This window comes from Argopecten irradians, chromosome 4 (genome assembly GCF_041381155.1).
Source record: "Argopecten irradians isolate NY chromosome 4, Ai_NY, whole genome shotgun sequence".
NCBI lineage: Eukaryota > Metazoa > Mollusca > Bivalvia > Pectinida > Pectinidae > Argopecten > Argopecten irradians.
In genome coordinates, this window is record NC_091137.1 from 16,159,344 (window position 1) to 16,175,686 (window position 16,343).

Below are 16,343 nucleotides of genomic sequence, written 5' to 3' on the forward strand. Positions count from 1 at the left end.
TTGAACCCGTCCCTCAGGCCCCCGGGGGGTCAGCCCCATCATTTGTACAATTTAGAATCCTCATCCTATAAGGATGCTACCATTGCATTATGGGTGTTATCCCATGGTTGGTTTCAGAGCAGAAGTTGTTTATATGGAAATAGCCAAATTGACCCCTTTTGGCCCCGCCCCTCAGGCCCCTGGGGGGTCAGCCCCATCATTTGTACAATTTTAAGTTAGTAGCCCATAAGGATGCTACCAGTCAAATTTTGTTGAAATCTGACCAGCGGTTATGGAGAGGAAGTCGATTGTTGACGGACGACGGACGCCGGACACTGCGGTATCCCATAAGCTCACCTCGGTCCTTCGGACCAGGTGAGCTAAAAATGTTTCTGCAGACATACACTATACAAAATGTATGCACACAAATGCTTCTGGCTTTCAGATTCATTGAGCAATACAGTCCATGCATGTTTTCTGAAATAAACAACACATTGTTATTATTAACAAGAGGACCAAAGGGCCTGTATCGCTCACCTGGTTTTTGTTTTTTGTAATTATCACTAAGACTCGCGCGGATCGTACAATTAGAAAAATTAGTAAAATTGACTCCAAAATTTGTTTAATTTTGAGACACAACCATATAATGATGCTATAGATACCATACAAATATGCTATCCAATACAAAGGTTCAGAGAGGAAGTAATTTATATGAAAAAAATAGCCTAATTGACCTTTTTGGCCCCGCGTCTAAGGCCCAGGGAGCCAGCACTATACTTGACCCCACCCCTCAGGCCCCCAGGGGGTCAGCCTTATCATTTGTACAATTTTGAATCCCCATCCTATAACGATGCTACCATTGCATTATGAGTGCTGTATCTTGCTTAGTTTCAGAGCAGAAGTCCTTTATATGGAAATAGCCAAATTGACCCCTTTTGACCCCACCCCTCAGGCCCCCGGGGGGTCAGCCCCATCATTTGAACAATTTTGAATCCCCACCCTATAAGGATGCTACCATTGCATTATGGGTGCTATTCCATGCTTGGTTTCAGAGAAGTTGTTTGTATGGAAATAACCATATTGACCCCTTTTGACCCCACCCCTCAAGCCCCCGGGGGGTCAGCCCTATCATTTGCACAATTTTGAAACCTCACCCTATAAGGATGCTACCATTGCATTATGGGTGCTATATATATATATATATCCCATGCTTAGTTGCAGAGAAGAAGTCGTTTATATGGAAATAGCCGAATTGACCCCTTTTGACCTCGCCCCTCAGGCCCCTAGGGGGTCAGCCCCATCATTTGTAAAATTTTGAATTCCCATCCTATAACGATGCTACCATTCCATTATGAGTGCTATCTCATGCTTAGTTTCAGAGAAGAAGTCGTTTATATGGAAAGAGCCAAATTGACCCCTTTTGACCCCGCCCCTCAGGCCCCCGGGGGGTCAGCCCCATCATTTGTACAATTTTGAATCCCCACCTTATAAAGATGCTACAATTGCATTATGGATGCTATTCCATGCTTAGTTTCAGAGAAGAAGTCGTTTATATGGAAATAGCCAAATTGACCCCTTTTGACCCCGCCCCTCAGGCCCCCAGGGGGTCAGCCCCATCATTTGTACAATTTTGAATCCCCACCCTATAAGGATGCTACCATTGCATTTGGGCGCTATATATCCCATGCTTAGTTTCAGAGTAGAAGTCGTTTAAATGGAAATAGCCAAATTGACCCCTTTTGACCCCGCCCCTCAGGGTGTCAGCCCCATCATTTGTACAATTTTGAATCCCCACCCTATAAGGATGCTACCATTGCATTTTGGGTGCTATCCCATGCTTAGTTTCAGAGAAGAAGTCGTTTAAATGGTAATAGCCAAATTGACCCCTTTAGGCCCCGCCCCTCAGGCCCCTGGGGGGTCAGCCCCATCATTTGTACAATTTTCAGTTAGTAGCCCATAAGGATGCTACCAGTCAAATTTTGTTGAAAACCGACCAGCGGTTATGGAGAAGAAGTCGATTGTTGACAGACGGACGGACGGACGGCCGGACGCCACGGTATGGCATATAAGCTCACCTTGGTCCTTCGGACCAGGTAAGCTAAAAATTAAATTACGGTTGATTTAATTGATTTAAAAGTCTTTACATCCTATTATAAAAGCAGCCTGTGTAGCAGAGGTCACTCCTCCTACTGCCAGCGTCATTTTTGTTGTGTATGTGAATGTCTGAATGTTTTTTGAGGCTGTAACTAAGTGGTGATATAACTTTAAGATGATCTTTGTATGGCAGCATCAGAGAAAGGACAAATAACATGCACTGTACTGTGTATGACTCTTCATTGTTATATATTTCATCTTTAATTATTCATATGAATGTCTGCAGTAACTTATTCAATAGTTTTGAAGATCAAACTTATTTTTTCAATTAAAGACAGCATGCAAGCACTCTAATTATTGATAACTAAAACAAATATTCATACATGTACAAGAGATTTATTTCTGATAGTATGACCAGCCATCACATGGAGGTTTCAAAAGAACAAACATGTGCACCTATCTGCATTTATATCATGATACAAACATTTATTTCAAAAAAACAAAAAAATTGCATTTGAACAGCTGTGCAAGTTACAATGAGAGCACATTAATTTAAAAATCAACAACACTGAAAAGCTTTGCTCATTGCAAAACAAATGTATTTCTAGTATTTCTAAACAAAGAATTTGTTGCTAGCCAATGTGCAATTTGTTCATGAATGTATCAATGTTTAAAAAAAACCAAAGAGTGGTCAGTATATATGTTCATTGGCAGGTGCCATTATTTATAACAATTATAATCTAAAAACATTTCTCTATTCGTTTTTTTAGACATATATCGCACTGTGACGACACCACTAGCAGACTACCTATACTTAAGATCAGTGTAACAGGCCGTTAAAAGGACTGAAAATGTCTATAGTTATAATGGATGCATGACTAAAAGGTTATTCATTGTCTTGTCATAGTTTGGGCCAAATATTTACTGCTACAGTATATGGTAGTAAGCAACAAATAGCACTGCATGGTAAATGTGTGAAAAATAGCACTGACTATAACCACAGTGCACATGTCTTTAAACGTCAAGATCAATGTGTCATGATTCCAATACTGAACCCAACCACTTTTAAAACAGAACGAAAGGAAAAATCTTTTAAACATGATGTATACAATTGTGCTTATGTCACCATTACTACAATAACAATATTACCAACAAATAACAACAATAGATGATATCGCCAAAACAATATAGCTCTTACAATCTGGACGTTAGGACACGTTAAATTTCACATAATCCCTCTAAATCAACCTGCTCTGAGTAACAGAGGCCCACAGACTTAAATTAAAATTCTTAACAACAGCGAGATCAAGGCCCACAGACCTTAACAGTCATCTTACAGTTTTGAACATGTACTTGCTGTCTTTGATTTAAGACAGGCTCAGAAAAAAAGGAAAATAAAACACCTGGTCAGGAAGATCTTGGTAAAATATGAAAGTTTATGTTCATCAGTAGACACACAATGACGAAGGACCAAGCACAATGAAATATATATATACATATAACGATAACGACAGACAGAAAACAATGTATGAAGTTATGAACTATAGGTCATTCTGACCCTATATCAATTACATGATCTATAAAACATCTCAATAGTACAAATCATATATTGTATAATTTACAAGTAATTTGGTTGTAATCAAGATACCTTAATACATATTAAATTCTTAAGAAAATGACAAAATATGAGTAACGAACAGTGAAATGGGAAATAACTCTTATAATAGTATGCCTTCATGCAGACAGTTGTAAAGCCCAAACATAATGGAGGTGAACTGTAAGATGGGCAAAATAACAATGACATTTGTCTACTTTATCTTTGTAAAGGTAACCAGAAATGTAACAAGGGGCCATAACTCTGTAATTGGCATTACAATATTTTTCTACTTGTATACATGCAGATTTATTTTCCAAATTAATAAAGAAAATGATGCCACTAAACTTTAAGCATATACTGTTTTCTTAATCAAGACGTGTCTGGCTCACAAAAGATAAATTAGAAATATAAAAATAAAAGCAGTTTTTTATCCTTTGTTTTCAAAATCCTTATAGATAAGCTTTCTATTGAAATATATGATTGAACAGGAATTTCAACGAGAAGTGCTTTTCTGTACCAGAATAGCTCTGAAGACAACAAAATTGTCTAAATTTCCAACTGTGGGATTTCCAACTCACAGAATAGGAGTACATTTTCATACTGAATCATTTAACAATTTGATGTTAATTATGCAAACACGAGTCTTATGAGAAATGCTTCTCCATTTTAGCAAGAAACTTTTTGATGTAATGAAAGACACAGTAGAATTCCTTTTGTTCTTTGTCCCCAAGTGCAGTGAACAGCAGGACAGCATTACTTCCCTTCACAATAGACTTGACTATGAAGTTGTACTCCACAATAGGGTTTCTGGCCGTCTTGAAGTGGTCGTAATATAAACGTTCTGACACTGCCTGTTCTAACTCAGAACTGTCTGTGTAACCGCGTTCCTTGAATGCTGACATGAATTTTTTTCGCTCAGCCCACGTTCTACAGAAGATCTTTATGTCCATGTCAAGATAGACATCAGCATCCTCGTAGTCTGCGGTAGTGTCCTCATCCATTGGCTCAGCCTCTTGTCCACCTTCAGCTCCAGCTGGACCAGGCGTCGGTTCCTCCACAGGGACTGGAGCCTCCTCAGTAGTAGCCTTCTCACCACCGTTTGCAGCATCAGACGGCCCAGGTTCTGTGTCAGTCTTTGTTCTCTTACTGTCTGTTTCCTGTGAGTCTGGGCTTTTAGAGCGTTTCATGCCCTTTTCCTTGTGGTTGTAGTAGCGTGTCTTTGGTAAAGGATCTGTGATATTAGTTTTGTTTATCTCTACATCAAACATGAGCACTCGTTCTAATATCCCATAGACAAATGTGCACATCCTTTTGCACCAGGCGACCTGTACATTTCCAGTCTTCCTCAGTGAATGGAGCAACCCTTGATCCAGATTATCAATCTTTAGTTCCAATGTGAACTGATAGTCTCCGAGCTGGATTCCAGAAGTTGTCTTACTGGTAAGATCAGTAAACTCCTGAAAGATAATAAACATCATGATAAGCTGCCATTCAATAGATTTTAAATCTATTTTTTATATATTTGTCATCTGCAACCTAGCGTGTTAAGAAAGGAAAATATTTCAGATAAGATTTTCAAAGTCCATGTCTCTAGGATATATTCACGAAGTCTACAAAATTTAAATGGTTTATATGTAAAAGGAACTATTTTTTTAAGCAAAAAACTTTCAACTATTAACTGACCTAGATTGTGTTTTGTATTATTCTTGGTAAAATTTGAAGCAAAAGTCATATATACAGAGATTCAAGGACTCAATCAAGCATCATCACCATTTTAAATTGATCAAGTTACCATCTGTGCTTCCAGTAGAATAATTTAAAGTAAAATGATGTTCTGTATTATAATAGCTCACCACTCCCTCAGGCACATCCTCTGTAAACAGATCCAGTATTGTCTTGGAGTTAGCATTTTCTGGTTTGCTCCATTTTGCTGCTTTAGCTGCTGCAACTCTAAACTCCATAGAGATGAGCTGTCGTGTCTTCTCATTGATGTTTAATGTGATATTATGGTCCAGTACAAACGGATCTTGGATGTTCACCATTCCAGTCTAGTAAAATAAGAAATAGCATTTATTTTTTTTAATTTGATGAAATTAAATCCAATAATAACGACAGAAATAATAAGCTATCAGCCGTCTCACTAGTACTGTTTTTGCCATTATTCTGCTGATGGTTTTTTTCACCAAAAGCAGAATCAAACAAGAGGCCCATGGGCCTTAATGGTCATCTGACTATTGGCACAATACAACATAGTTGTTTAAAGATTTTAGACATATTGACCCCTGTGATTTTGAATGAAGATCAAGGTCATTCATTTTAAAACAAATATGGTAGCCCTTCATCCCAGCATGTCACAGGCCATATATCAGGTCTCTAGGCCTAGCCTCTTATTTATTCACGAAAAATATTTCAAGATTTTAGCCAATTTGACCCCTGTAACCTTGGATGAACCTCAAGGTCATTCATTTGAACAAACTTGGTAGCTATTCATCCCAGCATATCATAGGCCCAATATCAGGTCTCTAGGGCTCCTTGTTATTCTCAAGAAGTTGTTAAAAGATTTTGACCTATTTGACCCCTGTGACCTTGAATGACAGTCAAGGTCATTAATTCAAACTAACTTAATAGCCCTTTATCTCCGCATGTTTCAGGCCCAATATGAGTATCCTGGGCCTTTCAGTTCTTGAGAAAAAAGTCATTAAAATATTTTAGTTTATTTTATTTGACCCCTATGACCTTGAATGAAGGTCAAAGTCATTCATTTGAACAAACTTGGTAGCCCTTCATCTCAGCATGCTGCAGGTCCAATATCAGTATCCTGGGCCTTTCGGTTCTTCAGAAGAAGTTGTTGAAAGAGTTTAGCCTATTTGACCCCTGTGACCTTAAATGAAGGTCAAGGTCATTCATTTGAACAAACTTGGTAGCCCTTCATCCCAGCATGTTACGGGCCCAATATCAGGTCTCTAGGCCTCTTATTATTTACAAGAAGTTGTTTAAAGGATTTTAGCCTATTTGACCCCTGTGACCTTAAATGAAGGTCAAGGTCATTCATTTGAACAAACTTGGTAGCCCTTCATCCCAGCATGCCACAGGCATAATATCAGTGCCCTGGGCCTTCTGGTTCTTGAGAAGAAGTCAATTAAAGATTTTAGCCTATATGACCCCTGTGACCTTGAATGAAGGTCAAGGTCAATCATTTGAACAAACTTGATAGCCCTTCATCCCAGCATGTCACAGGCCCAATATCAGGTTTCTAGGCCTCTTAGTTATTCATAAGAAGTTGTTTAAAGGATTTTAGCCTATTTGACCCCTGTGACCTTAAATGAAGGTCAAGGTCATTCATTTGAACAAACTTGGTAGCCCTTCATCCCAGCATGCCACAGGCCCAATATCAGTACTCTGGGCCTTCTGGTTCTTGAGAAGAATTTGTTTAAAGATTTTAGCCTTTTTAACCCCTGTGACCTTACATGAAGGTCAAGGTCATTCATTTGAACAAACTTGGTAGCCCTTCATCCCAGGAACCTACAGGCTAAATATTAGTACCCTGAGCCTTTTGGTTATTGAGAAGAAGTTGTTTGAATGAAAAGTTTACGCACGGCGGACGGCGGACAGCGCATGGCGCACGGCGACGGACGGAGCATGATGACTATAGGTCATCCTGACCCTTCGGGTCAGATGACCTAAAAATTCAAATAATCTGGATGCATCAAAACATGGTGAATTTAGGTGTCAACAATGTCCAGGAACTATATACACTGCACCAAGTTTGAAAGACTGGGCTCTGCACCATAACACTTTCTCAGACAAATTGTTTACTCCAGTCCATATAAAATCATATACTTGAGTAAAAGATCTGTCTGTGCATGAAGTTAATGCTGCCCATCATTCAGAGCTTACGCTGCAAAAGATACAATGTTGTACGATGTTATACACTGTTGCAATTCGAGGCCACGAAGGCATCTGATGACATCAAGATGAAGTCACAGTGTTTACAGATCCCGCGTTATATTTGCACTGGTTCACACGATGTTATTATACATGTTTTCAATTATATACATGGATAGTTATCATTTTCACACTGATTACATTTAAAATCATCATTCAACAATGCTGTATGTGATATAAAAATGATAAAGATCATATGAGATAATAATTTCCTCTAGTTTTACTTTCGCTTTTATAATAGTAACTGTTGCTATGGTGAATTGTACAACATAGGAGAGTTCCAAAACTGTGGACAGCATTAACTCCCTCCCCGTAAAGAGGGTCGGCGCACCCTTTTTTAGGATATAAGGAATAAAATCAATGATAACACATATAGACTCCAATATGTGGGAGCAGTTGTAAAAATGTCTTTAAAATTGAATATTTTGTGTTTATCTGGTGGCTATATGCCGTAGTTCAGTACCCTGCTTTACTATTTCTTTATTTACTACAAAACTATTGCAACTTGAAACTGCTGCCACATGCAGACATCTATGATTTGTTATAACGAAAAATATCATACAGGATGTTTGAAGTGCATTATACAAGAAAAGGGTGCGCCGAGAGAATTTATTGAAGGGTGTTAATGTAGCACATATTATATGATGTCACATGACTATACCCAAAGGAACGATAACCGCGTTTTACACTTGAAGGCTTCCGGGTATTTGGAAAATAAATAGTTTGGATAAATTTGTTTATAATCAAATCAATAAAATATCTCAATCAATGAGATCAGTACATTTTCAAAATTATATATTTGTGGTACAGCATTAACTACCATGCGTGAGGATTGTATTATTGTACCTGATATATTTATTACAGTATCTTCTTGATAACCTTTGCAGATAAACAGTATCACTTACCTTCATAGGGATTCCTAAATTACTAGCCTCTGCAACAATGAAGGATTGTCCTGTTCTCATTAATATGCCTGAAGTGTGGAAATCAAACTCGGCGAAGAAGGAGAAAAACCCAGCTAACAATTCCTCTGGAAATATAAAAATATTTCAGATGTACAAACATTTTATCATACACATGTGTATATATATAATATTATTAATCGGTTCATCGTTTCCTTTGATGTTTACCAAAAGAAAACACAACCAAAACTCCTTAGAGCTTTCTGCAACATTTCATCAGAAATGTTTCAGTTTTACAATTAATTTTCAAATTGTACAAAATACTGTTTCTCTATATCAACTCAAAGCTGAATACCTTCTTTTAAGCTTGCACATGTGCTATGTGCAAATTAAATAAAACAATAAATGTGTCATGTGCAAAGTTAGCAAATGACCCTGGTAAAGTTTTACCTGTTGTCTGTGAATTCATTGTTGGAGGGATGAACTGAGCAGCCACAAATGAACAGTCCCATTTGTTGATTATTGTACGTTGATGACCTAAAATTCAAACATATTGACATTATGGGGTAAGCTAAAATTCAATTTATTACATCTAAGGGACAAGTCCTCAAATGACAATAGCAACAATCGCCAATAAGAAAATCGCCAATGAAAACAAGAAACTTAATTAGTTTTGGTGATGTACAAGAAATAGCATTTGATCAGATCTAGAGTATCTATAAGACCTTAGACAGCAAATGTTGTCTACTCAATACAAGTGCTATATGACTCGTTGAACTGAAGGGATGTCTTTTCAATTGCATTTGAAGCCATCATTTTTTTCAGAACAATTGCTGGCAACCTGAAGTTATAAATAATGAAATAACACCATGTTTTTCATTTCTTTGTTTAAGCACTAAACAGCCTGTTAACAAACACCACAATTTCATCTTTTGAATGCCTGCATGACTTACCCGCAAGATCTGCCATTTCCTGTACAGTGGGTAGAACCTTAGGTCGAACGCTCTGTAGATAATAGCAGACCATGAGAGTGAGAGCATAGTTAGAGAGACATGGTAAAGCCCTCGGGTTTCCAGCTATCCCCTTCAGTTTAGCCCAGTATCGTACTACATACACCAGGGGACGAACCCTTGCGTCATACAGGCTCAGTGTCTGTAGAAGGCGAGTGTTCTGTAGAGCCAATCTACAAGGTAAATAGAAATCAATTGTAGCATGCAACTATTATGTCTATATCTTAATGAGTTTTGATACAATTACTACTTTTCTTCAAAAAGATGCTATATAATCATAAAAGGAAAACCAATCTCTGATGTTTTGGTAAGATATCATAACAATCATTTGTTTCTGCACTATCCCATTATCTATTAAATATTCATTTTCTTCTGTTGTATAAAGGAGTATATATGATAGGACCAGTATTTGGCCTTAATTTTTCAGGCCAAAAAATATTAACTCACATCAATAAATACTCTCATACTTGCCATTCATCAAAACATAACTTTTTATAACCATGTTCACGATGTGCTCCACCTATGACGTCATCAAATTGATGATTTTCCTCTTCTCGCTAAATTTTGCTAGAAATTCATCATCTTAAGGTTAGAAAAGGCTTGAAAGGGATTTGGACGCCACCTTGGAGCAACTTAATATTTTGCATGAATATGCGTAAATACACGATACACAATTAACTTGTGAAAATCTCTTTCTGCTCCACGAAAGCAGCCACATTCATTTTTAGAGAAAACCAATCAAAAAGTATGATTTTTCAAGAATTTTTGTGAAAAATGGTGGGAAACTGCATGTTGATGATGTCATAGTGAACATAATTGGCACATGCAGGATATTTTTGGGATGTAATGTGTTAGCAAATGTATTCAACTGTTATATGGCAAAATATGTTGTTCTTTACTGGAGAATTAATTTTGCAGCCATATTCGAGTCTTAACGTACCTTCTCCTTTTTACATTATTTTTTATTTTATTTGTATCCTTTTATCTTATCACACACGAACAAAGCCAGATCAAGAAAATATATGAAGAAATTAAAATAGTGTGTTTTTCAACATATGATTCAAAGGGAGATAACTGATGATTAAAGAACAATTGATATGTAGACAAAAATGAAAATTATATACATTTTGTTTTGTTAAGACATGAAAATATCTCATTTTAGTTGTTTAATAAAATATTTCTATTAAGTATTACACATTATTTCATTTCAAACTGTAAAGAATTTTTTTTTATCTCGGGACCCCATGCAAGTTCACACGTCAGTAACATCCAACATCTGAATAAATGTGTATATGCCGTATGTATATTCTCAACAAAGAAGTTATTGATATCATTTGATAAATTTCTTACTTGTTATCAATGGAGAGGTCACACTTGATTCCAGAATCCTGATGTGTGAAGCGTACAATGGGACATCGATTACTTGGTATCAATGTCAGCTCCGTACAAGCTGGAGCATGGTCGGTTAGAATTCGTAGAATCAGCTTGGCTTTATCTACAGGTAGGATTTTTATCATATCATCATGGCCAAGTGGACCCCTCTGTTTCTTCAGGAATCTGATATCTCGGACATATGGCAGTTCTATAGCCTACAAAAAAAAACTATCACATTTACTGGAATCTGACGTCTCAGACATGGTAAATCTATAGCCTGCAAAGCAAGATAATTATCACATTTACTTTTAACTAGTAATCAAAATACCTTTGAGTGGAAAGACATTTCTTTAGTTATTTATATAGTTTACCTAGCTAATAGCAGGGTTTTGAGATCCCAAAACACTGTGGGTAGAGTGCAATTTACCATCGATTAGTCCCATCTGCCGGTGTATTTGACGTTATAAAAATAACGCCAAATGATAACGTTATAATAATCACCGGATGGTTGGACTTATCAATGTTAAATTGTACTTTACTCATCTTGTTTAAGGATCTCAAAATCCCTGTATTGTTATACACTTTTAGTTACTAACAATTCCGTTTCCCTATGAAAGTATAGTACACTATCAGTACATTTTTACCTACCTGCGAGCGACAGGGAATCCCCAGGTTTGTAAGGTCTATATAAACATCCATGTCACAGCCTTTGATACCAAAACCATTGACAGATGATCCAAACTGGTTGATGCTAACACCTGTAGGAGTAAAGAACCTCAAATACAGCACTAGTTCATATATATTAGTAGACCATAAAAGCCTTCGTTCCATAAAATCTTGTATAAAATGTAATGTATATTATGTACCTAGTAAAACATCTAAAAAGCATTCTGCATTGAGTGTCATTAATTTACACACCCATTCCCACCAACACCGTTACTATACCAAAAATACTCTCCAATAATTCCATACACTTATATATATAATTAATTCCATACACTTTACCTGGGAAAAACATAGTGAGAACTTCTTCCAGTAATTTACAGATAATATAGCGTGACTGGAGCTCCTGCGAAGTGACTTGTATTGCATCAGCTAGCACACCCATTTCTGTCTGGATCTAAAACCAAATAAGGTGATTTGTTAGGGATGATCTTCTCAAAATTACAAAATGCAAATGGTACCTTTATTTTGCTCTATTATTTATATTTCTGCTTAAAGATTAAAAAACAATTTTAAGTACATTTGCATGAAACAAAACAAACCAGCTCAAACAAAGAAAACTGAGGTTTTATACTTGTAACCAAATTACACCTAGAAAGTACTGAATTGTCTTCATCTTTAAAATGTAGTGGCATCATAATGTAATTATATAGAGTTTCTACAGCTGTCACTTAATAAATTGCAAATGAATTCTAGAATTCTATATGTCCTTAATTCTTTAATTTCTTCTTTTAAATAAGTTATCTGTTGATTGTAAAATCTTTTTTAAGCTAAAAGTAACTTTCAATTACTTTTAACAGTTGAAATGTCCCTTTAAAGACCATGCTTCTTTTCAGTGAAAGCACATTCCATGTAATAGTGCAAGGGCAATTATATTCCATCAGTCACTCAGGCTAAAACTCACCCCTTTTTGAGTCTGAGACATCATTTCCTTGAGGAAATCCTCTACAGTAATGGGGAGGTCAATCACATCCTCCCTTTTTATCTTTGGCTGATCCTTCTGAACCTGCTCACCATCACCCTTTTTCTTCTTCTTCCTTTTTTTCTTTTTCCCTGGAAGACTTGGCATGCCTCTCTGCCCTTGCGGTCCTTGTCCTTGACCTTGACCTTGTTGATTTGCTTGAAAATCAGGATAAACATTTGGATCATAACTTGGGTCAAAATTCCTCATGTTGCTACCATAGCCACCATCCATCTGCCAGTGAGGTTCATAGCCTGGGTCTCCACTGGGGTCGTAGTACATTCCCCCTGGACCAGCCTGTGTGTCCCAACTCGGATCATATTGGTGTTGTGGTCCTCCATGTGGAGGTTGAACCCCTCCAGGACGGGTCCAGGAATGTTGTTGGCCTTGTCCTTTCTGCCAGGGAAAGTAAGGTGTTTCCGAAAGCTCCTTGAAGTCACGTTTTCTTACATTTAGTTTTGTGCTGTTCAAGATATGGGGGTGGGTAAAGCTCAGGCAATTATTTGCTGCTTGCTCATACTTAAACTCTACTATAGCATACTGTGGGAAACGCTGCAACACAAGTAGAATGTATATATAAATATAGTGATACAATGTACTGTACACACATATGCATGTACTTAAAGCTGTGAAGTTTTGTTTTGTGATGGACATGTATGTTTCCATATATACCCAGATTAATATTTGAACTTATAACAAGAGGCCCATGGGCCTTAACGGTCGTCTGACTATTACTACAACATATAGTCGTTTAAAGATTTTAGCCTATTTAACCCCTGTGACCTTGATTGAAGATCAACGTTATTCATTTGAACAAACTTGGTAGCCCTTAATCCCAGCATGTCACAGGCCCAATATCAGGTCTTTAGGCCTTCTGATTATTAACAAGAAGTTATTTAAAGATTTTAGCCATTTTGACCCCTGTGACCTTGAATGAAGTTTAAGGTCCTTCATTTGAACAAACATGGTAGCCTCAATCCAAGCATGCTGCAGGCCCATTATGAGTATCCTGGGCCTTTTGGTTCTTGAGAAGAAGTCGTTTAAAGAGTGTAGCCTAATTGACCACAGTGACCTTGAATGAAGGTCTAGGTCATTATCTGAACAAACATGATAGCCCTTCATCCCAGCATGCTGCAGGCCCGATATGATAACCTGGGCCTTTCGGTTCTTGAGAAGAAGTTGTTTAAAGATTTTAGCCTATTTAACCGATGTGACATTGCATGAAGTTCAAGGTCCTTCATTTGAACAATTTCCAAACTTGGTAGCCCTTCATCCCAGCATGCTGCAGGCCTGATATCAGTACCCTGAGCCTCCCTTCGGGTCAGATGACTTGAAAATCTAAATTTCATATAGGCATTACTATATGTATTTATTAGCATTAGTATGCTGGAAACATGTAGATGTTTAATATTTCATTTTTAATGATCATTATTAACATCTGATTTTGTTATGTTTTTACATATTTTGTGACAATGACATTTTACAAAACATTGAAACAATCTTCCAATGTTAAATGTTTCATTCTTGGGTAACTATTATAGAATATCTTTATCTGAAAATAATATCTCAATTGGAGAATAAATACCTCATCTTTCTTGTCAAAAATTATTTTGTCCACTGGGCCAAAGTTGTTGAAGTAAACTTTTAGCTCCCATTCGGTAGTTTTAGGTGGGAAACCCTTCACAAACACACTGCAGGCAGCATGCTGCTTTTTCTCTCGGTAGTAATTTAACTGATTGATGTGTCTTTTTCCTCCAACATGACGGTCATATTCCTCAGCTACAGTACAACAAAATAAAAAAAAAAGAATAAGAGACCAATACACAATGTGGAAGGCTTTATATAATGTAGCCAAAAGTTTGGAATTAGAAATGTTTTTGATTGTACAGGTATATGTATATACATGTATATCTTGTAATAACTAACATTAATTAACTCTAGTAATCCTGAGGTCCTGACTTCCATCTGAAGTGGAGGTAGTGAATTATCTTGACAAAATCCAGTGCTCTGTTCGCATTACATAGAGTCTACTGTCTACATTATGATTCATTTAAGCATTGATGTCACTCTTTTTTAACTTCATCAGGGTATGAAAGACAATTTGTTTGCAAACTGTGTGAATCCACATGTAGCTAAAAGGGAATTCTCACTAAAGTTTCCAAACAAAATTTATTTCATAGCCCGATGCATCTTCGATACTACAAAGATTCCAATCACTAAGATCTCTACAGCCCTGGACTATCTCATAGCAAAACTAAAGGCAGCTCAGGGGAACAAATTTGAACCAATCACAGGCCTGCAAAAATTTCTTTGGAAGTTAACAGAGAGAGTGACGCCCAACTTCAAAACCACACATACAGTCTACCAAAGTGTACGATTATATGGCTCTTTTGATGTACATCAAATTGAAGGACTAAATTACCTGGTATATTCTGTTGCCTTCAGTTTTTCTATGAGATAGTCCAGGAGTGTAGAGATTGTATGTGATCTGATCTAGAACCCCTGGAGTATCTAGGATGAACCCGATGAAGTTAAAAAATAGTTACATCAATGCTTATGAATTATTTTTTCTGACTACTTGGTAGCATAAAATACGTTTAAACGTATGATTCCATTGATTTTCCAATGAAATTTTTTTTCTACGCAACTTTGACGTTTCTATATCTAATGTGACGCCAGGATATAACATCAGGTTTTCATGCCATTCTCGTATTTTTTCTTCATAGTACTCCAGTATGAAGAAAAATAATCTGACAATCAGAAAGTAGGATTTAGTATGAAAACAAATAAAAAATAAATATGTAATAATTTAGGTTTCAGCTTAAAGATGCTCCACCGCTGACAAAAGGTATTTTTGCACTATTAAAAACAGGAGCAGATGATTTAGTATTTTTCTTCAGTTACAAAAGTTACTTACTTTACACCGTTACCACCACTGAAAAGTTTGAGCTTCTTATTTTACTTCAAATTAAAAATATAACAATAATTAATTGCATCCCGAAAAAATTCTGTGCCACTATATCCTATATGGAATGAAGTACTGATTGCGCATGCACCAAAGGCGAAGTAAATTATATTTCATATCATTTTTTGTGTTGATTAGACATATATATACACGATTAAACACCAATTATTGTTCAAATGATCAATATCATTTATGCTCTGTCGGCGGTGGAGCATCTTTAAGAAGTCATAACATCACAATAGAGATGTTACATGTTACAGAAAGAGAGGAAACCTACCGTGCATTACGTTTTACTACATTTTACAAACAACCATATCATTTGGTAGATCTGCCTATCATACTGCATTAATATGATCTGTACAAATTTTCCGGAAACAATTCCAAATATGAATTTAGAACAAGTCAATGGCCCGTTTCCAAATATGCAAAGAGCAAGTCAACACAATTATGTATCATTTAACAAATGACATTTTACCTTCAAATATTTGAAACAACCACTGACTTGTAAAATATAAATCGTGGTACCTGTATTGATGGTGATATCACATATTTCACAAATCACAAACATTGTGGTTGACCAGCCGCGTGTTTCACCGATTAATAGCGATATGCACTCGTTTCATTTAGTTGACTTGCGGTAACAATATAACAGAACTGTAACTTTGGTTGATTTTAAGTTGTTTGACACAAGAGTATTGTCGTTGTAAGCTTTAAATATAGTTTATAACCAAAACACATCCCAAGGCAGGCCTGTTCCTTGTGTGTGAGAGATCCTTTAAACAGTCGTTATCAT

The 16,343-nt window shown here is 36.7% G+C and overlaps 1 protein-coding gene across 1 annotated transcript; it reads right to left on the reverse strand.

Moving 5' to 3' along the window:
• Window positions 1-2,449: 2,449 nt before the first annotated feature.
• Window positions 2,450-16,343, reverse strand: LOC138320754 (speckle targeted PIP5K1A-regulated poly(A) polymerase-like). Its single transcript, XM_069263936.1, has 11 exons — window positions 16,076-16,343; window positions 14,171-14,364; window positions 12,529-13,137; window positions 11,907-12,021; window positions 11,550-11,659; window positions 10,878-11,116; window positions 9,471-9,700; window positions 8,968-9,054; window positions 8,521-8,645; window positions 5,524-5,718; window positions 2,450-5,127 (listed from the first exon to the last, which is right to left on the reverse strand). Exons 1-11 carry the CDS (start codon window positions 16,116-16,118, stop codon window positions 4,315-4,317), a joined length of 2,760 nt encoding a protein of 919 aa, XP_069120037.1. The 5' UTR covers window positions 16,119-16,343; the 3' UTR covers window positions 2,450-4,314.

Excerpts from the sequence above, each read along its gene's own strand:
- LOC138320754 (XM_069263936.1), bottom strand. The coding sequence starts at position 16,118 with ATGTTTGTGATTTGTGAAATATGTGATATCACCATCAATACAG. Across the intron at positions 13,138-14,170 it reads TTTTTGACAAGAAAGATGAG|CGTTTCCCACAGTATGCTAT; the intron begins GTATTTATTCTC and ends CTTGTGTTGCAG. Across the intron at positions 12,022-12,528 it reads TGTCTCAGACTCAAAAAGGG|ATCCAGACAGAAATGGGTGT; the intron begins GTGAGTTTTAGC and ends ATTTGGTTTTAG.